At 59.8% G+C, this 24235-nt stretch overlaps 3 protein-coding genes across 5 annotated transcripts; 2 read left to right on the forward strand and 1 right to left on the reverse strand.

Moving 5' to 3' along the window:
- Positions 1 to 4890: 4890 nt before the first annotated feature.
- Positions 4891 to 7600, forward strand: IQCC (IQ motif containing C; the record flags this gene model as incomplete). 3 transcript variants are annotated; one of them, XR_014617794.1, is made up of 5 exons in its annotated part: positions 4891 to 4962; positions 5061 to 5204; positions 5803 to 6103; positions 6300 to 7141; positions 7223 to 7600. XR_014617794.1 is itself a non-coding variant. In XM_084274100.1 (5 exons), 5 exons carry the CDS (start codon positions 4891 to 4893, stop codon positions 6960 to 6962), a joined length of 702 nt encoding a protein of 233 aa, XP_084130226.1. In that variant the 3' UTR covers positions 6963 to 7600. The 3 variants fall into 3 exon arrangements, 2 of the variants coding, with proteins under 2 accessions (XP_084130226.1, XP_084130225.1); XM_084274100.1 differs by having other exon boundaries at positions 6300 to 6418; positions 6897 to 7600; XM_084274099.1 differs by having other exon boundaries at positions 6300 to 7600.
- A 7668-nt stretch (positions 7601 to 15268) lies between these two features.
- On the reverse strand, positions 15269 to 18296 carry TMEM234 (transmembrane protein 234; the record flags this gene model as incomplete). Its single annotated transcript, XM_084274151.1, has 5 exons — positions 15269 to 15636; positions 16781 to 16873; positions 17054 to 17120; positions 17531 to 17772; positions 18206 to 18296. 5 exons carry the CDS (start codon positions 18294 to 18296, stop codon positions 15575 to 15577), a joined length of 555 nt encoding a protein of 184 aa, XP_084130277.1. The 3' UTR covers positions 15269 to 15574.
- Positions 18127 to 24168, forward strand: EIF3I (eukaryotic translation initiation factor 3 subunit I). Its single transcript, XM_084274276.1, has 11 exons — positions 18127 to 18297; positions 18488 to 18580; positions 18725 to 18812; positions 19815 to 19880; positions 21161 to 21310; positions 21410 to 21537; positions 22230 to 22340; positions 22720 to 22809; positions 23127 to 23200; positions 23400 to 23492; positions 23789 to 24168. The coding sequence occupies exons 1-11, from the start codon at positions 18295 to 18297 to the stop codon at positions 23868 to 23870; spliced, it is 978 nt and encodes a 325-aa protein (XP_084130402.1). The 5' UTR covers positions 18127 to 18294; the 3' UTR covers positions 23871 to 24168.
- Positions 24169 to 24235: the final 67 nt, after the last annotated feature.

The raw sequence follows: 24235 nt of genomic DNA on the forward strand, positions 1-24235 counted from the left end.
TTGTGCCACAGGGCTGTGAAGGGCTGGGAGTGCTGGGGGTCTGTCTGTGCCTCTGTCTGTCCAGGCAGGCTGTTCTCTGGGATGGAGCTGAGCGGGACTCGCATGGGCAGCGCTGCCCCTGGGCTGGGTTTGGGTCGGCCCAGCAGCAGCTGGGATGCTGCACTGCCCTAGGAGCTGGTGTGGATGGCTGTGATGTCAACCCGCATCCTGCTGCACATCAGCATCCTTCCCCCTGAGATATATCTCCAAAACCCTACACATGGGGGCTGGGGAGCGAGCTCCCTGGGGCAGGGGCTGTGGGCTGCCCTTGGGGTAACTGCTCTGTCCCGCAGCCTTCCCCAGCACGGCGCATGCTCCCTGCTCGCGTTGGTCGGCCGGGGAGCCCCTCGTTCCCCTTAACATCTGCAACTGTTTTCCACAGATTCCTTTACATTTACTAACAGCTGCCACGACTTCCTCCAGGCTCACCAGCCCCCCCGTCCCGCTCCGTTCCCCCTGCACGGGGGCCTGGCTGCTCCGGCGCTGCCACAGGCCCGGCTGGGCCCACGGCGCTGTGTGTGCATCATTCCTGGCTCCTTCGAAGGCTCCTGCTCTGGCAGCCAACGGGGCTTCGAAAGGAAGATGATGCTGATGTTGTTGCTGCCCTGTGACCCGCTCCGGGCCCGCTGCTCCCTCACCCTCTGAGGCCCAGCAGCTCCAGCCCGGGAGTTTCCAGGCGCGCCCGGCCTGCCGCAGGAGCACCACAAACCCTTGTTTCTGCAGCGCCGTTTCCAGGGATTAACCACAAAAGGTTCCTGTACAAAGGGCCCCCGGGCTCCTCTTTCAGCCAGCCTCCAGAGCCTCACGTTTTTAGCCAAAAAAGGAAATGCCCCAGCTGCACGGAGCGCTGGAACATCTGGATTTCATCCCTGTCATGAATGGGTCATGGCTGCGCGCGGCCCAGGGCCTGATTTACGGGAGGGAGAGGGTGATGTCATGTGCAAACATCCCCTGAGACTCCCAGAGCGTCTAAAACAGCCCTGGAAATATTATGAAGCACAAGTGAAGCGGTGCAGGAGGGAAGGCAGGGCTGGGGAGCCCGGGGAGGCACTGGGGGGGTAGGGAAGAGCCCCCGCCGTTAGCCAGACGTGCCCGTGCTGCAGCCAGGCAGGAGCTCAGCACAGTGCTGGGCTCTGCCTGTGCAGCCTCGATGGGCAGAGATGGGTCTGAGCTGCTGCCCGCCCCAGCAAGGTGACCCGAAAGGGCTGCTTGTGCTGGGCAAGGGCTGGAGTGAGAGCAGGGCCCTGCCATGGGGATGGGGATGGGGATGGATGGGGATGGGACATGATGCTCCTGGGTGCCTGGAAGCAGCTCAGCTCAGCACTGTGGTGGCTGCTGGCCGTGCTGGGGCACGTGCCGGCCGTGTGCTTCCCTCCCTGGAGACAGCCATGGCTGCTCCCAGCTCAGGCTCAATCCAGGCAGCGGTTTCACTTCCCAGGGGTTCGTTCTCTTTCCAGCCAGTTCTCCCCAGAGGAACAGTCTGTGGCGACGTGTCCCGGAGCTGCACACACAGCTGGGGCCTGAGCTCTGCCCGCTCCTGCCTGTGGCTGGGCAGGAGGGAAGGGCTGATTCCTGCTCCCAGCTGCCTGCCGGCGTTTGCCCCTTCTCCAGCTGGAGCTGTGTGCAGGTTCAGGCAGTGCAGCAGGTTACGGTGCCCGTAACTCCGTGTCTGAGCTCCCCAAACCCAGCGTGGATCTGCCTCAGCTGCTCCTGGCCCTCCAGGTAACCGCTCAGGGGGATGTGATGGTGCCCAGCGAGGAGGGAGGCTCGGGCTTGGCCCCACGCTGGTCCCAGGGCTGGTGGGGGAGTGGGTGTTAAAGGGAGAACAGCTCCCCTTTGTCTTCCCTGTTAGGAGAGGGGATGTGGGTGCAGCCAGGCTGAACCCTGCAGACAGCTTCTTATGGCCCCTCTGCCCCCACCCTGCCAGGGCAGCGCCCAGCCAAGGGCTGGGGACATGGGGAGGGAGCTGGAGCTCAGCTCAAGGAGGTTCCCTCCTGTCATCCCACCTTTTCTTCCTGGAAAACCACAGGATGTCCCTCCCGGGTCTGTCCCATGGTCTCAGCACCACGGGGCTGCTGGGGCAGCTGCACTGCTGCCCCAGGACAGCACGGCTCTCCCACAGCAGCCATCTCCCACCACAAACCTTCTCCAGCCGTGGGGTGAGGAGCAGGGAGACCACCCAGGGGCTGGTCCTGTCCCACCTCGACCCTCCTAATGCCAGTGGCCACGTGCCTGGATGGGACGTTGCTGGATCTCAGCTCCCTCCCTTCCCAGGGATGGAGTTTTGCACAAAGGGAAATGGGATGGCACCGAGTTCAGGGCCTTATCTCTCTCTATTTTTAGGGCAGGGGTTCATGAGGAGGAACTGACGTACTTTGGGGCACCCTGTAGTGTAGGAGAGTCATTACAGACAATATTCCCACCTTCGGTATCGCCCTCTGCTCAGTGACTGGGCTGTTCCCAGGGCAGGATCCTGTTTGCCTGCCCTAATTAAGCCCTTTTTTTTTTTTTTTTTTAATTATTGTTGCTTTTGGCTTGAAGTAATTTATCAGGCAGGGCGTGGAAAACTCTGACTGATTTATTAGTGAGTTAAAGCTTAATTATAGCTTTGTGTCTGGAGAAGTGGGGGCAGAGCGCTGGCCTGAGTCCCCTCGTGGCATTCAGGGTGGATCTGAAGATGGCAATTAAACCCCATCAGGCAGCACAAGTCTGGGTGCCCCACGTCCCAAGGGAGACAGAGCTCCTGTGCACAGCATCCCTCCTGCCTCCTCCTTTCAGGCCTGATCCCCTTCGGACTCTGATTCAGGACCAGGTAACGCTGCTGGAGCCTCTCAGCTCAGCCAGCTGCTGGCATCCCCCTGTGTGGGTGGGAAGGGTTTCTCTTCCCCAGGCCCAGGGGCTTGTACCAGGTTTGGGTGCCGGGGTCAGGAGCTCTCCTGGGATGATCCAGAGTCCATCTGTCCCACTTCCCGGAGCCCTTACAGGAAGCCAGAAGGTGGATGTGGGTAGCTCAGGGTCAGGACACACCTCTGCCCACACCCAGTGACCCACATCAGCACCCAGCGGGCCCCGAGGCTGCGTGCTGCCTGCTGCTGCTCCCAGGTGGGTCCCGGGACACACAGCGGGCATGTTTACCTAAGCAAGGTCACCCTAATTTTATAGGGGTAATTAAAGCCACCACCTTCTCTAAAGGCTCCTTCCTGCTCTCCCCATCCTTGCTGCTGGCGCTCTGCAGAGAGGAAGAGTGTGGGGAGGAGGAAGGGCAGCGTGTGGGTGCGTGGCCAGAGGATGCTGTGCAGGGGTTGGGGGGGGGAAAGTGGGCACCCTGCTCCCAAATGACACAGACAAGCTCCTGGGGAGACCCCTTCCCCCTCCCTCCCTGCAGGGGCTGTCCCAGGGGGCTGCGCTCTGCTGCATCCCGCAGCGAGGGGCTGCCAGGCCTGAGCCAGGGCAGGACACTGAGCCCCTTCAGAACAGCCCCGGGGGGCAGAGGGGGGTTGTGGGGCTGTGCAAGGCCCTCTGTGGGCCCCAGTGCCCAGATTCTGTCCAGGTCACGCTGTCGGCACCTCGGGGTTTGTGGTTCCTTGCCCGCTGCTTGCGCAATGCCCCGTCTCTCCCTGGTAACAGGGTGACTAAACAGGCTCCACACAGCTGAGGCACCGGGTGCTGAGACCGTGGACATGCCAGGGATCTGCTCCAAGGGGATCCAGCTCCTTCAGCTGCCTCCTGCATGGGATGCAGCCCGAGCCCTGGCCATGGGAAGCCCAGGCTGGAGCAGACCCTGTGGGAGAGGAGCCCACGTCGGGGTGGGTTTGCTGGGGGTGGGTCTTGGGACGCTGTGGGGGTCCAGGCTGGAGCAGTCTGGGGCTGAACGTCAGCACCCCACAGCAGGGACCCAGCTGGGGAAGAGCTGGAGCCCCGCAGGACAGACTCAGGTTGGAAAGGTCCACGGAGGACTGTCTGTCTCCTGGGAGAGGGACCCCAGCCAGAGCAGAGGAAGAGTGTGGGAGCCCTCCCGTGAGGAGGAAGGAGCCAGAGACACGTGTGATGGACAGACAGCAGCCCCCCTGCCTGTGCTGCCAGACGGGGGTCAGAGAACCCCAAACCTCACGGGCTGGGACAAGGAGAGTGTGCGGGGCTGGCAGAGGGATGGACACAGCGATGGTAACGGGACTGCACAGCAGGATGGATGGAGCCGGCTGGTGCCACACGGCGCGGCTGCTCCACACAGCTCAGAGCTGACCCACCACCCCCAAACCCGGCACCCTGGGGCTGCTGCTCCCCCCAGCCCGGCCCCCTTCACGCTGAACACGGTGTGACTGGCACGGGGTGTCCCGGTTCGGGCCCCCGGTCCCGGCTGCGTCCCCCCGGCTCCCTGGGCACCCCCCTCGTCCTCAGCGGGGCGGGAGGGGCTGGGGAGGCCCCGCCGGGCAGCAGCTGCGTCCCCCGTCCGCGCGGCGGGGACACCCCGAGGAGCGGCGGGGGGAGACCCCCCGGTGCGGGGCCCGAGCGGCGGCACCGGGACGGGCCCAGGCGGCGCTCCCGCCGCTCGGGCCACGGAAACTCTATGGCCGCCAGTCCTCCGGCGGCCATGTTTCCTCCGGGGGACCATAGAGCCCTGCTCTCGGCTGGCGCCCTGCGCGGCTGTTTCTCCCCCCGCTACCCACGGAACCTGCCGCCTCTACGGCCGCGCAGCCCCTCTGGGCGCGGAGCTGCCGCGGGCGGGGAGCGGCCCGAAGCCGGGCGCTGCCGGGCCCGTTCTGCCGCCTGGCCTGGGCGAGCCCGGAGCGCCCGCGCGGGCGGGTGGGGGACGCGCTGATGACGCCATCAGGCGGCGCCGGGGCGGCGGCAATGGCGGCGGGACCGGAGCAGCGGGAGGAGGAGGAATGGCGGCGGCTGCTCCGCGCCGTGACCCGCCTGCAGGTTGGGGGAGGAGGGGGGTTCCCCCGCGGGGAGGTGCCGGGGGGGAAGGGGCTGTGCGGGGAGGGGCGGCGGGACTCCCGCCTCGGCCCGTGTGACAGGCCTGCGTGCGGGGCCGGCTGCTGCGGAGGCGCTTCCAGAGCCTGCGGGGAGAGTACGAGCAGCTGGTGCGGGACATCGAGGGAGACCTGAGCCGCCTGCGGTGGAGGGGACGGTTCCTGCCCAGGCCCGTGTTTCTGCCCCAGGTCTGTGTGTCGGGGGTGCCGGGGAACGGGGGGGAGGGGGGGGGGGTGCGGCCAGGCCGGGCCGGGCAGCCGGTGCTTGTGCAGCGGGGTCCCAGGAGCCTGAGCGGCCACCCGGGAGTCCCGGGAGTCACCGCTTCCCCCTCAGCTCTGCCCGGGTCAGGCACGGGGCTCCCCAGTGTAAAACAGCCAGGGGTCTCCTGGAGAGAGTCCAGAGGAGGCTGTGAAGGGGATTAAAGGCCTGGAGCATCTCCCCAGTGAGGAAAGGCTGAGTGAGCTGGGGCTGTTCAGTCTGGAGAGGAGAGACTGAGAGGGGATCTGATCAATGGGGATCAATAGCTGAAGGGTGGGACCCAGGGGGACATGGGCAGCCTCTTCTCAGTGTCTGTGGGGACAGGACAAGGGGTGATGGGCTCAAGCTGGAGCACAGGGAGTTCCACACCAACATGGGGAAGAACTTCTCCCCAGTGAGGGTGAGGGAGCCCTGGGACAGGCTGCCCAGGGGGTGGGGAGTCTCCTTCTCTCTTTTTTCCCCTATATTTCTGTCTCTCACACGCTGCCCCTTTAGAAGCCACCACAGACAGAGTGTTCCTGTCCCCAGGAGGCTGCACCGAGTGATGAGGCCGGCGCAGAAGAAACACAGGGGGGGCTGGATGTCCCCAGACCACAACAGGACGGGGGCAGCAGCAGCCCAAAACCCACAGCCCAGCTGCAAAGCGAGAAAGCAGTGAGCTCTGCAGGTGAAGGGGATGAAGGGAGCTGCCCAAACCTCAGGGCTGATGCCAGTAAATGCCCTGGGAAGGAGCCTGGTGCCCCAGCAGAGAGCCAGGACTGGGAGAACCACAGCGATGTGTCCTCAGTGTGGGACAGCACTGCCCTGGAGTCCCTGCAAGCCAAGCTGGGTAAGAGACAGGAGCTGCTGCACAGCCTGTGCTCTCCTGCCTGGTCTGGAGGTCCTGGTGGTGAGGGCTGGGGCACAGCAGCCCTTTGGGGAGCCAAGACCTTTAGAACAGAATATCCTGGAGAGAGCTTGGGAGCTCTCCAGGAGCAGCCTGGCTTTTCCTGCTAATAACAGGTTACTGATCCATTCCTTTGCAGAAATCCCCCCTGAGGACATGAAGGGTCTTCCTCGAACTCGGGCTGGTCTCCAGTCCTACAGGAACCACTTGGTGATGGAGTTGCTGTGGTTGCAACAAGCTATTGACAGCCGTGAGAACGTGAGAGCCCAGAAGCACAACCAGAAATCACTGAACCACAGCCCCAGCTCTGCCTCTTCCCAACAGGGGACAGACCAGTGCCTGTTCCCAAACTGGGGACAGACCAGTGCCTGCCACAGCCTGTGCAGGGACTGGGCTGGGGGCACTTACCCAGGGGCTGGGCTGGATGCTGTCAGCACCCTTTTTCTCTCCTTCTCTGGGGGGTGGGGGGGAAGAGGGACGGTGAAGGCAAACAGGAGCTGTTCAGATCTGGGTACAAGCCTTGTCCCTGGCCTGCTGCAGAGGTGTGTGTGCTGGGACACCCACCCTGTCCCCCCAGGGCAGCAGCGTGGGGCGAGCTGCTCTTGGTGTAGCTCAGAAGGCACCAGATTCCTCTGGAACAAGTGCAGAGGCTTTGCTGGCTGCTCTGCAGCACCAGGCTCTTTCCTCCACCCAGTGTCTGGGATTTAATCCTTCCCATTTGGGGTTTCTCTTGCAGTACCTGGTGCTGAAGCAGAGGTTGGGGACTCCAGGCCCGCAGGACGAGCACGCGGGGCGCTCCTGACGGCGCTGAGCTGCAGCTCCACAGCCGTGCTGAGACCTCATGGGCAGCAGCAGCTCAGGGGGGCTCCTGCTCTGTGACCTGCTGGTTTCTGCTTCAGATGAATGTGGCAAGAAAACCTTCTGTTTTCAAGGGGAACTTTGGCCAAAGCAGGGATTAAGCATCACTGTGAAGCTGAGGAGGTGGGTGTGTGGCTCGGAGGGAGACCCAAGGAGACATCCTTCCAAAAGAGCCCTGATTTGCTGAGTTGGGTGATCCTACAGGAGAATTCAGGCTGGGATGGTCTCACAGAAGGTGCTTTCTGACCAGCTGCTGGCTCGTGGAGGGACTGAAATGCCCAGAGGCAGCAGGGGGTCCTTGAACCCAGAGGAACGAGCTCTGATCTGCAGGACACCCGTATTGCTGCCGAGCTGTGCAGTCAGGATGGCTCTGCAGTACCAGGGCTGGAATGTCTCCATGGCAGAGGCCCCTGGAGCAGGTCAGGACTCAGAGGGTTGGTGCTCTGTGTGTTGCTCTGGTTGGGGGTCACTCGAGGTCAGAGTTCTGGCTGCCTGGTGGGTCCCTCTTGCTGTGTGGCAGATGGACCCTCCTGTTCCTGAGTGATGCTGATTTGTTTATGAATAAAAACCTTTCCTGATGCACCTCTCTGAATCTCCTTCTCCCTGTCTCCCTCTCCTGGGCAGAGCCAAGTGAGTCCATGGTCCGTTTTGATCTGTGTGGTGCAAAGGGTGGTGTGTGCACTGGGGTGTGGGTGTTCTGATACACACAGGACAGAATCCTGCTGTGCTGCTCAGGGGAAACACAGGAGGTTTTGAAAGGGTAGAGAATGGCAGGACAAGGGGATGGAGTGAAGCTGGAGGAGGGAAGGGGGAGAGGAGAGACTGGGGGGAAGTTCTTTCCAGAGAGAGTGGTGAGGGGCTGGAACAGGCTGCCCAGAGAGGGGGTGGGTGCCCCATCCCTGGGGGTGTTCAAGGCCAGGTTGGCTGGGGCCCTGGGCAACCTTGTGTAGCTCCAGGGCTGGAGGTTGGTGTCCCTGCCTGTGGCAGGGGGTTGGAGCTCTGGGACCCTTGGGGTCCCTCCCAACCCAGCCCAGTCTGTGGTTCTGTGATTCTCATGCAGATGGCAAGGGGGTGGCAGCTGCTGGGCAGCACTGCCCCTGATGGGACATGAGCTGCTGCCAGGAAGATAACGACACTCCTTGTACCTCCTGGTGGCCACAGTGGCTGCTGAGGGAGCTCACTGTGCCTGGTGGTCAAGGATTAAAGAGCTGTGTGGTTCCTGGCCCTCAGCTCTGCAGGGTGTTTGATGTGGCCTCCAGATCCGCCCACAAACTTACTTCCTCCTGCGGCCATGGAGACAGCTGGGAAGGGCCAGGGCAACGCGAGGGCGGCTCTTCGGAAGGCTCCGGGCTCGGGGGCTGCTGCCAGCGCTCTGCTCTGCATCCCACCTTGGTGTCCCTGCCCAGGGGGCTCCGCTGGGCCCGCGGGGATGAGCTCCCGCGGCTGGGCTCTGCCGCCCCCCGCCACGCCCGAGGTGCTGTATCGCAGCGGCCGCCCCTTCTGCCCGGGGAAGAGGTTTGTGGTCACCCGGCGGCGGTTCCCCACCCCGGAGGCCCTTCCGAGGGAGGTGACCAGCGGCCCCCGCGGCCCTGAGGAGCCTCTACCCAGCCAGCGAGCGCATCGCGCACCCGCGGGACCGGCGGGGGCACCCGGGGGACCGGCTGGGGCACCCGGGGGACCTGTGGGGCACCCGCGGGCCGGGTCCGGTCCGTGGCTGCAGGCTGGGAGCAGCTCCAGAGGCTCCAGCGAGCACACAGACCTCTGGCTTCAGGCAGCAGCTTTCAATCCCTCCCCCCCCGGGGTGATGGATTGGGATGGGAATGGGAGCGAAACAGAGGTAAGAAGGGCACAAACCCACCGCAAACCAGCCGCTGATGGGTTGAGCTTCTTACTGGGAGCTACTGGAGCTGGTGCAGGTTGTATGGAAAATGCAGGTGTTCCTGAGAAGGTCACTTGTCTGGTTGGGGGAGGTGTCAGTCCACAGGCAGGATGTTGTGCTGGGTGATGCTCTCTGTTGTGCAGCGTGTGGGAGGCTCCTCTCTCTGCCCGCTTCCTTGCCTGGGCTGGTGGCTGTTCCATCTCCACCAACACACACTTTGCCTCTGGCTTGAGGGGTTTTGGTTCCTAACCCTGCAGGGAGCAGAGCTGTTTGGATTCATCCTGAAATACTGAGGGTTAAAGAGGTTTTTGTCAGGGGGGTTTTACTCCCAGGTGTGTGTTGTATCTTACTGAGGGTGTGCTCCAGGCTGTGTTAACACCCACCAGCCCTCAGAGCCCCCATCAGCAACACAAAGGGATAAAATGCCCTGGGTGTCTTTACCACAGGGACCTGAAATGGTCTGTGCTCTGCTGGGAATGAGTTTAGGCTGAAGATCTGGGAGAGCAGGAGGTGAGACACCCAGGGAATCGTTTCTAGGGGTGACCCCAGGAAGTGACCCACATGTTGGGATGCTGTAACGTTGTCATCTTGTTCTCACAGCTATTTAAACCCCAGAAGGAAGGAGCCCCATCCCACAAGGAATGGCCAGGGATGGCAGGTGAGTCCCTGAGCTGAGGGAGAGCAGAATGATCAGACCCAAGCTGGGGTTTAGGGCTGTGAGTGCAGGATGGAGATGGGGGGAGAGGTACCAGGAGGACAGGAGAGCGCAGGGGCTGCTGCTGTGTACCTGCCCCTTCCACCCCACAGAACCCTGCTCAGAGGGTTGCTGGTGGTTCTGGAATGGGAAGGCCATGGGAAGAGCCTCCCCAGTGCTGGGGTTGCTGACAACAAACCCCAGCCAGCAGCAGCAAGCTGGAGACAGGGCTCCCAGGGCTGGCAGCTGCTCATGGAGAAAGAGGAGCAGCCCTGGAGGCCCCGTGCCAGGGCTGGCACTGGTCTGCTGCACTGAGCTCACTCTCTACTTCCACTCTGTAGCTCCCTGGAAGTCGAATGTGGAATCCTAGAATCCCAGATTGGTCTGGGTTGGAAGGGACCCCAAGGGTCACAGAGCTCCAACCCCCTGCCACAGGCAGGGACACCAACCTCCAGGCCTGGAGCTACACAAGGTTGCCCAGGGCCCCATCCAACCTGGCCCTGAACACCCCCAGGGATGGGGCACCCACCCCCTCTCTGGGCAGCCCCTTCCAGCCCCTCACCACTCTCTCTGTACAGAACTTCCCCCTAATATCTCCTCTCCCCCTTCCCTCCTCCAGCTTCACTCCAGCCCCCTTGTCCTGCCAGTCTCTGCCCTTTAACAAGCTGATTCCCCTCCTGTTCCTCTGCTCCCTTCAGGGACTGGGAGGCTGCAATGAGGTCCCCCCACAGCCTTCTCTTCTCCAGGCTGCCCCAGCCCAGCTCCCAAGCAGCCCAGCTCCCATCTCAGCACGCTGGCAGCAGCACAGCCACCAGCCCCACACCATACAGTAAGTGCCTCAGGGGTTCCTCCTTGGGGGTTCTCTGGGAAAGCTTTTGGAGGCTGGAGGAGGGAATTTCTCTGGGAGATCCTGGGAATACTGCCCCACAGGGACAATCCCCAGCCTCTGCCTGAAGTACCTGCTGTAAATGCTGCCCAGGCAGGAGTTGCTGCCTCTCTCCCCCCATCCTCCAGGGCTGCAGGTGTGCTGGCTCATGACATGCTCTGGGGGGTTTCTCCTGCAGCGTGTTCCGGAACGGGGACCTGCTGAGCCCTCCCTTCCCTCTGCTGCTCTCCAGGAGCACAGCACTGCAGTGGGACACGCTCCTGGCCGTGCTCACAGAGAAAGCTGACCTGCCCAGCGGAGCTGTTAGCAAGTGGGTATCCAGATAGGGCACTGCTGGGTCCCCCTTCCTGCTGTCTGCAGCAGAAGCAGCTCTGATGAGGCCTGGGAGGGAGCTCAGCCAGCCAGTTCCACTCTGCTTTTGCAAACTCCTTTGCTTGTCAGGTATCTCCCATCCTTAAACCAGGGGTAACCCCCAAGTCCTGGGTGCTGTGTGAGGAAGGCTGCATGGTGCTGGTGCCTGGTGAAGAGGCAGTCGGCAAGCAGGAGTAAAGACTGGCATGGAGCAGGGTTTGCCTCTAGAGAGAGGGGGGTTTTTACAACTCCAGGCTACCTTCTCCTTGTACATCCAGTCCCTGACAGCCCAGGGGAAAGCATCTCAGTGATGACTGGGTGTAGAGCTGTGTGCTTCCTTGGGGTAATCCAGGAACCGTCCCCTGGTCCTGTTCATCACCCCACACATGTTCTGCCACGCTGAGGGGCTGCCCACAGCCCTGTGACACCTCTAAAACCTTCACTCTCTTCCTCCAGGCTCTGCAGGCTGGATGGAACCCAGGTCTCCAGTGGGGAAGAGCTGAGGAATGGCAGCTACTACGTGGCAGTGGGAGATGAGGAGTACAAACAACTGCCTTACGTTGAGCTGCTGGTGCCCCAGGGTGCTGGGTGCAGGACCCTGCGGTAGGTGGGCTGCAGCTCAGTGGTCTTCAGCTGCAGCCACCTCTTGCTGCAGCCCCCCTGCTCAGTGCTGCTTCAAGGCTTGAGTTTTGCTCTGTGGGTTGGAATTTTGGGAAGAAAGAATGTGTTTTGAAAGCTTTTGGTGGAAGGGTCAGTCCCTGGAATCCAGAGTTCAGCACCAGAGACAGCAAGGGGTTTGGCTGCTTCTCAATTCAGTGTTCATCAAGCAGGGAGGACATGGGAATGTGTGGAGGGGGGGTCAACTCTTTAAAAGGGGAGGTAATGGCAGGACAAGGGGGATGGAGTGAAGCTGGAGGAGGGAAGGGGGAGAGGAGAGACTGGGGGGAAGTTCTTTACAGAGAGAGTGGTGAGGGGCTGGAAGGGGCTGCCTAGAGAGGGGGTGGGTGCCCCATCCCTGGGGGTGTTCAAGGCCAGGTTGGCTGGGGCCCTGGGCAACCTTGTGTAGCTCCAGGCCTGGAGGTTGGTGTCCCTGCCTGTGGCAGGGGGTTGGAGCTCTGGGACCCTTGGGGTCCCTCCCAACCCAGACCAGTCTATGATGATTCTGTGATTGCCCCAGGGAAAAAAATCCCTCCAGGGATTTCCCTCTTAAGGGAAAGGGGAGATGGAGCCCTCCTACAGCTGCCTTCTGCCTGATGCTGGGAATCTGCTGCTTTGTTGCAGGAAACACCCGAACAACAGGCGCAAACACCGCAGCAGGGTAGGTGGTTCAGCTGGCAGTGGGACTGTGCTACAGTCGTGCTTGGGTTTGGACAGGCATCCCTCTGTGAGCACTGGATGTGTGCAGCCACCTCCAGTCCTGGCTGCTGTGGCATCCTTGCCTGACACCATTCCCAAAGGAGAGGAGCAAGAGGCAGCTGCCTGGCCAGACCAGCCTTGATGTCAATCCCACTGCCTGAAGGAAACTCCTTAAGGTGGCCTCGCTCCTCTCTCCTGCTTTTTGGCTGCTGGGGAGAGTTCATTCTGGAGCCAGGGCATCCTTCCTGCCCACCATGTGTGTAAAATGCCCAAGAGAGACCCCAGAGGGAGCAGCTGGGCTGCCCTGGATCGTCCACTGAACTGTGTGCCTGGGCTATTTGCTTCTCACCTTTCCTTTCCTTGGTTTGCTCTGGGTTTGGTGAGCTCTGTGTCACCTCCCTGAACAGAGCTGGTGTCTCTGCTCTCACTGAACCCCCTCCACAGGTAGCAGTGACTGCAGGAAGTGTTTTATAGGTTCCTTCACTTGCAGTATCCACTGAAAACCCCAGTCAGAGAAGGTAGTGTTACAGCTCTGTACCAGTCAGGGTCAGGGGGCTCTTGCAGTGTTTAGGGCATTGCCCTGCAAACCTTCTCTTGATTTATCAACTGCTTCATCAAGAAGTGTGTGATGAGTGTTTTCAGCTGGACAGGGGCAGGGTGCAGACCACAGGAGCTGCAGAGGAAGACAAAGTGCCAGCTGCTCTTCCACAGGTGCTCAGGAAAGCCAGGAGACCCCACCTTGAGGAGTCCCCTGCCCACGCTCAGCCTGTCAGTGTGGGACAGAAGAGAAGGAGCAACAGGAATGCACAGCACTGGCCTGCCCCAGGTAACAGGCTGCAGAGGGAAATGGGGGCTGGTTTGATGCTGGAGAACACCTGCAGATGCACTGAAGTCAAGCAGCAAAGTGCCAACTGCTGTACTTCTGCTCCTTTCCTCTGCTGACCTGGCTGCACGTGAGGACCTTGCTGCAGCCTCAGCAGGACCTGCCTGTGGCTCTGTGATACCCACCAAACAGCTTTTTTTCCTTCTCCTCACAGAAGAAAGTGTTGGCAAAGCCACAGACCCCGGGAAGGAGACACAGGGGGCCCTGGAAGTAAAAGAGGATGAAAGCTCGAGGGTGGATGGCCCCACCGAGCAGGTAAAAGGAAGGATTTTCTGCCCTGTGTCACAGCTGCGAAGTGTAACGGTGACAGTAACCACCAGAGGGAACCGGGGAACCAGAGCAGGGCTTGGCGTCTTCGTAGAGCTCAGCGTGATGAGCTCTTCCCTCTGGAATGCGAGTTAGTGCTGAAGCACAGGCTATCTGAGGTACTGCTGCCATCCCTGCCAACAGTAAGGTATTTCTTCCACTATGACACACAACAGGAAGGTTTTTCTTCCACTTGAAGGGTCTGTGCAGCATGTCAGCCCCTTCCCAGCTGCGTTCAGCTCTCTTCCAGTCCATCCCCCAACAAATAACACTTGTTAAGCAGAACTTGCCTGTAGCCAGGTGAAGCTCAGAACCTGGCGTGGGGTAAACCTGTGACTCCTAAACTGACTGAACACACTTCCTAGATAGTACCAAGTTCGAACACTTTTTAAAAGGAAGAATAAAGCAGGTTTTTAGTAGTGGTTCTGTGTGAGAATGGCTGCAGCATGCTGCTTGTTTGTGGTGTAATGCTGCTTTCAACTCCTCATAGACGTTTAGGATGGGTGTGATGGGGTGACACGTGGTAGGAGATTCAGTTCTGCCCAGGTGGTGTCTTTGGATTAATTAAAACTTCAAAGGAAAACAGATCCTTTGAACTTAAATTAGAGAAAGCCCTAGTGAGGAACTGGGTAAGGTTTCCTGGCTCCTTGGCTCAGTGTGGCCTGGTGTGCTGTGTTTGCTTTAGAGGCTGGGATGGTGTTTCTCAACGGGGTGGGCATGCTGTGCTGCTGCTTTCCATCAGCCTTTCCCCCCTCTCTGATCACACTGCAGGACAGTTGCTGTTAATTTGAGTGTTGTGGCTCCTCTCTGCAGCAGGACAGCATCCTTAGGCATTAAACTACCTCTGAACTGAATGCAGGGACCCAAGTTTGCACACCAAAGCCACAGCAAGGCTAGAAACAGGATCCAGGAACTTAGTTCCAGTCTTTCTGTAGTAACAAAGTGGTAACTGCATTTCTTTCTCACAAAACTTATAAAAAAGGGACAGACTACAGGCAAATCACAGAAGAGTGTGGCAAGGAAGAGGGATGCTGGAGCCTCACAGGATGAAAAGCCCCAAACGGTGTCGCCCTTGGCAGCCAAGAGCTCGGAAGAGTTCGCAAAGGGACCAGGATGGGAGAGGGGCAGTTAGGTGCAGGGCTGGATCCCTGCAACGTCACAGAGTGGCCCAGCTTTGAGTTTAATTAGCAAACTCTTCTAAGGAAATTCAAGCACCTTCATCATCTGGGCTTGAGAGGCAGAGTACCAGTGAACAATCAGATGCACGACGTTGTCCCCTTCCCTCCTCCCCGTGGGGTGACGATGGGGTGGTGATGGGCATGGCTGCTTTTCTAACTTAGTTGAACCTGGTTGTATCCAAATTTGGGAAGAATTACCCAATGGAATGTGTGCCTTTGTAAGAAGAGGTCTTCCAGGAAATGTATTCTCTCTCAGATCCATCTCATGAGGAGGTTTCAGTGCATCGCTGTGCTCAGATAACATCAGCAGCAACCCAGTCCCAACCCACCCTGGTCCCAAGCTACACACATTTTGCTTCCATTAACTTGTTTTAGGAGCCTCTGCCTGGTTCAGGACAAGTCAGAGTAATAAACAGTTCTTGTAGTAACTCTCTTTGTGCAAGACTGTCTGTATTTCCCTCCCTCTGGTTTCTGATTAATTACCAGGGTAATGAAGACCTTTTCCTCTGTGAGCTGCCTGGTGTTTTGGACTGAGAATTCCACTGGGAAGAAGAGCCTGCCTTCCCCAGGGACAAGCTGCACTGTGGGTGTTGTGCTGATGAGAGGCATTCTGTGCAGTTGAGGGTGGTGAAGGAACCCCCTTTCAGCTGCTTAGCCACCCAAGGGAGAGTTCCTAAAGGGATTCCTTCCACAGAAAAACCAGCTGGTCCCAGAAGCCCTCATTGAATAATTTATTAAGCACTTGTTATCCCCCCAGTGCTGGACAAGACAACTCAATCACCCTTGCCTTGGAACACCCACGGGCAAAAACCCAAAATACCCCTTAACTCAAGACATGTCCTTGCAACAAACCTTGTTCCAGCCCCGTGCTCAGGGAATACAGCCCCTGTTTTCCCATCTTTTGACATCCATGTGCCAAAGTTCAGCTTCCTGAGCAGTCTGCTGCTGAGCCAGAGGTCCCCTCTGCAGCCACGGGTGCCACCTGTGAACAGGTGAGTTCTTCTGCTGCTCCCTGTGTCTTCTTCACGAGCCAGCTACACAGAGAGTGACTCCTAGGATGGTGAGCAGCATTCCTGCCACAGCCCCTGCAGAAATGAGCAAGGATGTCTCAGGAGCTTGTGTAATTCTCACTGCTGAATACACGACACCCGGTGTCAGGGGGAAAGTGGAGCATCCAGGTCTGGGTAGATACAACCTGGAGCAGGTGAGTCCCTAGGGGTCTGGCTGGTTGGATCACCTGGATTCACTGGGCACAGCACCTGACTAAGGAAGTGCTGAATGTCTGGCTGGTGAGAACCCAGCTCAACCAACAAACCAACCACCTGAGTGTCCAGCAGCTGCTGTGCTGGGTCCCGGGGCTTTGAGGCTTTCAGCTTCCTGCTGTTCTGCTGAGCAGGGTAATGTTAGTGCAGGATATAAGGGAAGGGAGAGGGGTCAGGGGAGCCACAAAGATGCTGAGAGGGCTGGAGCAGCTCCCCTATGGAGAGAAGCTGAGGGAGCTGGGCTGGGTCAGCCTGGAGAAGAGAAGGCTGTGGGGGGACCTCATTGCAGCCTCCCAGTCCCTGAAGAGACCCCAGGAACAGGAGGGGAATCAGCTTGTTAAAGGGCAGAGACTGGCAGGACAAGGGGGATGGAGTGAAGCTGAAGGAGGGAAGGGGGAGAGAAGATATTAGGGGGAAGTTCTGTGCAGAGAGAGTGGTGAGGGGCTGGAACAGGCTGCACAGAGAGGGGGTGGGTGCCCCATCCCTGGGGGTGCCCAAGGCCAGGTTGGATGGGGCCCTGGGCAACCTTGTGTAGCTCCAGGCCTGGAGGTTGGTGTCCCTGCCTGTGGCAGGGGGTTGGAGCTCTGTGACTCTTGGGGTCCCTCCCAGACTGTTCTATGATTCTATGATTCTGAGGGTGGGTGGTGACTCCTGGAGACTTAAGGGGCATTCCCTCTCCACAGCAGGCATGTTACTTAGTGCTTCTCTCATGGTTACACACCTAGTTAGGCACAGGCCTAAGCCTGTAACCTCTGTTAGTTTGGGCAGCCAGTTCTATCTTACCATTTACTAGCCCTGCCCACTTACACATCCATTTCACTTCCTTTTCAGCTTCTGTAGCAAGAGCTACGACTGAATCAGTGTGGGGGATCTGCTGTTTTTCAGGAGACCAGAGTGTAGCCCAAGCTGTTGAGTTGACAAACAGATGCAGGAGACAAGGTGAGGAAATGTTTTGAGTGTAACTTACTTTTACCACCAATGTCCTCTCCCAGAATCTTCCCCGTCACCAGTGTGACTATCAAAGCCAGGGAGTTACAGAGCGGTACTGCCAGGGACAGGTCTGAAAAGTGAAGTTTTAACACACTTTAAACTGGATAGCCTTGTAGAAATTGTCAGCCACTTGTCCTATTGACGTGACAAGTCAGCTGCTTGGTATTTAGCTGGGTCCCCAGGCTAATCGATGACACTTCCCCTCCCAACATTCTGATCAACCCCCTCCATGAACAGAATGAGAACTAACCTACAGAAGCCAAGGTGAGATAGAAGAGGAGGGATCCACCTTGATTGAGCAGGAAGGGCACCATGTACTGCAGGAAGAACACAGACCTCAGTTGCTGCTTGCAAAACCACTGTGCACCCCCAAAGAGCGGGCAGGGGAGCAGCCCAGGCCTGCTCACCCTGGGCTGTGATTTCTGCTGCCACTCACAAGCTGCTCAACATCTCAGTTCCCCAATCTGCAGAAGGCAGATTATTTCATGCAACACATGGGAGTCAAGGACCTGCTGCCTCCAGAAGCAGCCTGGGGTCTGTAGAGACAGCGCAGTGCTCCGGGCCATTGAATGGAGCTTTGCTGAGGATGAAGAGCTGTGAGGGCAGGTGGAACATTGAGCAGTTTAATTAAAGCATCACGTCCAGAAGTAAACAGGTAGGAACCACCCCAAAGGCAGTTTGACCCCCCCCCCCCAGCCACCTCCCAGGAGCCCGGGCAGGGTCGCACCTTGTAGTTGAGGCCCAGGAAGTGGATCTCGGCCAGCAGCTGCTGCAGGCGGCCCCGGCAACGCAGCTCCTCCAGCCCCGCCGCGCCCGCCCGCAGGAAGGGCCCGGTGCTGCCCCACAGCACGGCCACCAGCGCCAGCGCCGCCGCCTCTCCTGCGGCACGGCCACGGCTCAGCGGGCTGGCAGCCCCGGGGCAGCAGGGGCTGGGGCTGCCATCGCTGGCTGGGTCACCCTGAGCCACCCCTACCCCCCATCACTGGGGCAGCCTCAGTGAGGGGTCCCGCTTGGCATCTCCCGCCACGTCCCCTCTCAGGGGAGGCCCCTCGCCACGCTCCCCGGGGGAAAGCCCCTTCCCCAGCCCAGCTCAGGGCCGCGCTACCCCCCCACACACACACCCCCCAGGGAAGGCCCCGCCGCCGGCCCGGCCTGTGTCCTGGTTCCCTCGCAGCAGGCCGAAGCCTCGGCCGCTTCCCCCTCGGCGAAGGCCGCCCGGGGGGAGGACACAGCCAGGCCCCGACCCTGTTCCACCCTCAGGGAACACACCCCCCCCCCCCCGCCCCGGGGCCCTGCCTGCCGCCACATCCCCGTTCCCAACCCCCGCGAAGGCCCCAGAGGCCCCCGGCCGGCTCCCTGCCCCCCCCATCATCCCCGGCACGGCGCCGTCCCGGAACCTCACCCGCGGGCGCCATAGCGACGGGGACGTGTTTCCACCCGCGCCGTGATCCGGAAGCGATCGCCTGGCTCCTTCGCCTCCCTGCTGCCGCCATGGTGAGAGCCGGCATGGGGCGGGTAGCGCGGGGCTGGGAGGGGAAGGGCTCCCCGCACACACACACCCCGGGGACGGGGGCTGCGGGGGCAGGGTGGGTGGGGGGGAGGGAGGCGGCACAGCCCGGCAGCCCCGTCCCCGGCGGGGTTGAGGCCTCGCCTGAGGCGTTAAATGGCGTCTCCCCCCCCGCAGAAACCCATCCTGCTGCAGGGCCATGAGCGCTCCATCACGCAGATCAAGTACAACCGCGAGGGAGACCTGCTCTTCACCGTGGCCAAGGATCCGGTGAGTGTGGCGTGGCCCCCTTCCCCCCAAACCCACTCCCCACCCCCCCCAACCCACCCAACCCCCTTCCCGCTGCTAATCAAGCATCAGCCCCGCTAATTAACCCAGGTAATAAGAGTGGCGGCGGTTGTTCTCTTCTCCCAGATCGTCAACGTCTGGTACTCGGTGAACGGGGAGAGGCTCGGCACCTACAACGGCCACACGGGCGCCGTGTGGTGCGTGGACGCAGACTGTATCCTTGGGTCCTGGCAGCCAGGGTGCCCTGGTTAGCCCAGCTTGCACAGGACAGGCAGCTGCTTCCCAGGGATTCGCTCCAGCGGTTTCCTCCCGGCCACTGTGGTGGGCCCCCTTGAAGAGGAGCGTTATGGGGAGGGGGATACAGGGTGCTTGGCTCTCCTGCTCTTTCCTTTATCCCACCCCCTGGGTGTTTTTCGTCCCTGCAGATGTTCAGAGCGACTCCTGCCCTCGGTTGTGCGTCGTTGGTTTTGCTGTGGTGGCCCTGGGAGCTCAGGGAAAGGGTCTGAGCTGTGCAAAGTCACAGAATCACAGGATTGTAGGGGTTGGAAGGGGCCTCCAGAGCCCATGGGGTCCAACCCCCTGCCAGAGCAGGGTCCCTAGGACAGGGCACACAGGTCGGTGTCCAGACGGGGCTGGAATCTCTCCAGAGAAGGAGACTCCACACCCCCTGGGCAGCCTGTCCCAGGGCTCCCTCACCCTCACTGGGAAGAAGTTCTTCCCCACATTGGGGGGGAACTCCCTGTGCTCCAACTTGAGCCCATCGCCCCTTGTCCTGTCCCCACAGACACTGAGCAGAGGCTGCCCATGGCCCCCTGTGTCCCACCCTTCAGCTCTTGATACCCATTGATCAGATCCCCTCTCAGGCTGCTTCTCTCCAGGCTGAACAGCCCCAGTTCGTTCAGTCTTTCCACATGGGGGAGATGATCCAGGCAAAGTCTTCTGGCTCCAGTGTTGGGTGGTAAGGTAGTGGAGGCAGCAGCGTGCAGAGGTTGTTGTGTTCATGCAAGAACTGGAACCTTTTTCTTTAATATTTCAAGAGGAAAGTTGTGGGGTTTGTGACAGGACCCTCGGGCTCCGTGTCTGTAAGTGGAGTATGGCCAGTCACTTGTCTGATCCCTGTGTTGCTTTTACTCCTGTGTGTAAAGTCTCTCTGGGGATTTGGATGGTAGAGTTTGGGGGCTGAGAACAGGTTGGGATTCCCTAACTGGTGACCCAGGGGACACACGACATGTGCTCACCGGCTCTGCAGACAACAGCTGTCGGCTCTGGGACTGTGAAACAGGTAAGATGAGACCCTGCCCTTGGTGTGTGAGTCACAGCTCTGGCCTGGCCTGAAGCTGCTGAGCTGGGAGCGTGTGTGTGTGTGTGTGTTTGTCCCTCTGGAAGAGCTCTGAACCCAAACACAGAGTGCTGAGGGGGGGGTCTGTGTGGCAGTTTTTTAGTGAATTTACTCACTTGTCTGCCTGAGGAGTCAGAACCTGTGGTTAGTGATTGCAGGTCACCAAACCTGCTTGGTGGCTGCACCCGATGCTCTCATCCTCCCCCTGGATGATGCTCTCCATCCTCCCCCTGGATGATGCTCTCCATCCTCCCCCTGGATGATGCTCTCCATCCTCCCCCTGGATGATGCTCTCCATCCTCCCCCTGGATGATGCTCTCCATCCTCCCCCTGGATGATGCTCTCCATCCTCCCCCTGGATGATGCTCTCCATCCTCCCCCTGGATGATGCTCTCCATCCTCCCCCTGGATGATGCTCTCATCCCCCCCCGCCCTGCTGCTCTCCATCCTCCCCCTGCCCTGCTGCTCTCATCCCCCCCGGCCCTGCTGCTCTCATCCCCCCCTGCCCTGCTGCTCTCATCCCCCCCTGCCCTGCTGCTCTCCATGCTCCCCCTGCCCTGCTGCTCTCATCCCCCCCGGCCCTGCTGCTCTCATCCCCCCCTGCCCTGCTGCTCTCATCCCCCCCTGCCCTGCTGCTCTCATCCCCCCCGGCCCTGCTGCTCTCATCCCCCCCTGCCCTGCTGCTCTCATCCCCCCCCCCCTGCTGCTCTCCATCCCCCCCTGCCCTGCTGCTCTCATCCCCCCCTGCCCTGCTGCTCTCCATCCTCCCCCTGCCCTGCTGCTCTCATCCCCCCCCTGCCCTGCTGCTCTCCATCCCCCCCCTGCCCTGCTGCTCTCCATCCCCCCCCGCCCTGCTGCTCTCCATCCTCCCCCTGCCCTGCTGCTCTCCAGCCTCCCCCTGCCCTGCTGCTCTCCAGCCTCCCCCTGCCCTGCTGCTCTCCAGCCTCCCCCTGCCCTGCTGCTCTCCAGCCTCCCCCTGCCCTGCTGCTCTCCAGCCTCCCCCTGCCCTGCTGCTCTCCAGCCTCCCCCTGCCCTGCTGCTCTCCATCCTCCCCCTGCCCTGCTGCTCTCCATCCTCCCCCTGCCCTGCTGCTCTCCATCCTCCCCCTGCCCTGCTGCTCTCATCCCCCCCTGCCCTGCTGCTCTCCAGCCTCCCCCTGCCCTGCTGCTCTCTTTAACCTCCCAGTGCCTGACGCTGAGGTGAGGGTTTCTGCTCTGGTTCAGGAAAGCAGCTCGCCCTGGTGAAGACCAGCTCAGCGGTGAGGACGTGTGGCTTTGACTTTGGAGGAAACATCATCATGTTTTCCACTGACAAGCAGATGGGTTATCAGTGTTTTGTGAGCTTCTTTGACCTCCGGGACCCCAGCCAGATCGGTGAGGATTCCAGGCTAGTGCCTGCGCTGGGGAATGAGGGGAAGCGTTGATGGCTGGAGCTGGTGCCACTGTGTCTGTCTCCTTCCTTCCTTCCTGCAGAGAACAACGAGCCTTACATGAAAATCCCCTGCAGTGACTCTAAGATCACAAGTGCTGTGTGGGGCCCTCTGGGAGAGTTCATCATCGCGGGACACGAGAGCGGCGAGCTGAACCAGTTCAGTGCCAAGGTCAGTCTGATAGGGAACTGCATCTCCCTGGGGCTGCAGTGCCTCTGGCAGGGTATCACAGCGCTTCTGCTGTGGTCCTGAGACAGAATGAGGGCTGTTGGGCTCCAACCAGCAGCCTCATGGCAGGACAGTTAGAGTAGGCAGCTTCCTTGAGCAAGGCTGATGTCCCAACATCTGCCCCGTTGCTGACAGCAGCATCTCCATGGAGATGATGAAGGGCCTGGAGCATCTCCCCTGTGAGGAAAGGCTGAGTGAGCTGGGGCTGTTCAGCCTGGAGAAAAGAAGACTAAGGGGGGACCTTATTAATGGTTATAAATATCTTAAGTGTGGGATGCAGGGGGAAATGGCCAGCCCCATCTCAGTGTCTGGGGGGACAGGACAAGGGGCAGTGGCTGCAAGTTGGAGCACAGGGAGTTCCCCACCAATCTGGGGAAGAACTTCTTCCCAGTGAGGGTGAGGGAGCCCTGGGACAGGCTGCCCAGGGGGTGTGGAGTCTCCTTCTCTGGAGAGATTCCAGCCCTGTCTGGATGCTGATCTCTGCAGTATGAGCTGGGGAGCTGCTCTGGCAGGGGGGTTGGACCTGATGATCTCTCAAGGTCCCTCCCAACCCCTGTGGTTCTGTGGTCTCCTGTGGCCCCGTGGACACTCGCTTCACTCCCCAGCCCACTGAAACCACCCCCTTTACCCTTCAGTCAGGGGAGCAGGTTTCAACCATCAAGGAGCACACCAAGCAAATCAACGACATCCAGACCTCCAGGGACATGACCATGTTCATCACAGCCTCCAAGGACAACACTGCCAAGGTGAGGCTTCCCCTCAGAGTCCTGGTGGGCTCTCAGTGTCCCCTCGGAGCCGGGGCTGCCATGGAGGTTTGCTCCTTGGGAACTGCAGAGCCAGAGCTGGGTGGGGAAGCTCAGTGAGAAAGGGGAGGTGCCACCACATTAAATTAAGAGCCAGGCAAATTTAAGGCTTGCAGTTTGCTGCCTCCTGAAGATGACAGAGGGGAGATTCCCCATAAGGCTGTGTTTTGGGAGTCTGGGGAAATGTGTTTTTGGGGATGTGGGTGCCTGAGAGCGACTGTAGAGCTAACATCTGCCCAGGTGAGGCCCAGCAGCCAGGTCTGTGTGAGTTAATTGGGCTGCCAGCCCCTTGCAGGATGACTCTCTCCCTTTTGCCTCCTAGCTCTTTGACTGCACATCACTCAAGCATCTGAAGACGTTCCGGACGGAGCGACCGGTGAACTCTGCTGCGCTCTCCCCCATTTTTGACCACGTAAGAACGAGCTGGCTCATTGTCCCAGGGAGCTGGAGGGCAGAGTGTCACCAGCCTGGCTAAAAAACACCTCTGAAGGATGGGGCTGGGGAGAGTTGACATGGTTTGGTGCAGGGAACAAGGCTTTGTGTCCTCCCATCTTGTGTTGGGGAGGCAGAAGCTTCCCTGGGGATGGAGTTGGGCTCATTCCTGAGTTTGAGGGGATCCACTGGGTTAGTGGGAAGGCATCCCCAAGGCTCAGCTCCCTCCTCTCCTGGCTGCCACTGAGCAGCGTGGTGGGAGCAGCCCTGAAGCATTGTGGCTTCTCTCATCCACAGGTCGTGCTTGGTGGTGGGCAAGAGGCCATGGATGTGACCACGACCTCCACCAGGATTGGCAAATTCGAGGCAAGGTTGGTCCTTTCCCTCTGCTGGGGTCCAGTTCTCACCTGGAAGACTCCTGACAGCCCAGGGATGCTGCTCCTGAGCACCTTGCTCCTGGCAGTGTCGGAGTCATCCAACTTGGCAGAGCTTTTTTCCCTTGAGGAAGCCCTGATGTGTCCCTGACCAGGCTCCCCCACTTCTCCTGGTAATTAATCTTTGTTCTCCCAGGTTCTTCCACTTGGCTTTTGAAGAAGAGTTTGGCAGGGTGAAGGGTCACTTCGGTCCCATAAACAGCGTTGCTTTTCATCCTGATGGGAAGAGGTGAGGATCTCTGTGGGCTGTGGGTTAGGATGTGGAGGTGCTCACTCCTGCACCTTCCTTAATCCTCCCATTCCAGCCCTCCTGCCTCCCCCAGGCTGGCCTGGGAGGGTGGTGGGCATCACACTCAGGCTCTAGTGCCCCTTTTTACTGCATCAGTGATGGTTTTTCTGCCCTGTGACTCCCTTTTTATAGCCCTTGGAGGGGAGGGGTGGTGAGAGCAAGCTCCACTACTGGTATAAACCCCAGTGCTGGGAGCTGATGCCATCAGTGACCTTCTCTTGTCTCCCCTCCCACAGTTACAGCAGCGGGGGTGAGGATGGCTACGTTCGCATCCACTACTTCGATCCCCAGTACTTTGAGTTTGAATTTGAAGCTTAAAGGTGGCCTTCCTCCCTTTCCTCTTCCACCCCACCGGCTCTGAAGTTAATCTGCTCTGAAGGAGGCAGCAAGAAGCAGTTGGCAGCGAACTGGGGGCAGGAGGGGTTGGCTGTGTGAAGGTGGAGAGCCAGAAACCCAACTGCTGGGGAAGGGCAGGACTGGAGGTGAGGGAGAGAGGGAGGGTTGGCTGCCTGCCTGCCCCTGGGGATGCTGCTTCCTGTCCTGCTGGGCATATTTATACATCGGGGGAGAGAAAATAAAGCATCAGGAAATAAATATAAATCTTTTCTAAACACAAGGAAAAGCAGCTTTGTGGCTTGGGCTGGCTTTGGGGTGTTTCTGATGTGATCTGTGCTTCCCCAGCT

This window comes from Gallinula chloropus, assembly GCF_964237585.1.
Source record: "Gallinula chloropus genome assembly, chromosome: 22".
Taxonomy (NCBI): domain Eukaryota; kingdom Metazoa; phylum Chordata; class Aves; order Gruiformes; family Rallidae; genus Gallinula; species Gallinula chloropus.

What these genes read in the sequence shown, in the direction of transcription:
- EIF3I (XM_084274276.1), top strand. An exon ending in GCTCTGGGACTGTGAAACAG is followed by an intron (nt 19,881 to 21,160) that starts GTAAGATGAGAC and finishes GCTCTGGTTCAG; the next exon opens with GAAAGCAGCTCGCCCTGGTG. An exon ending in TCTCCCCCATTTTTGACCAC is followed by an intron (nt 22,810 to 23,126) that starts GTAAGAACGAGC and finishes TCTCATCCACAG; the next exon opens with GTCGTGCTTGGTGGTGGGCA.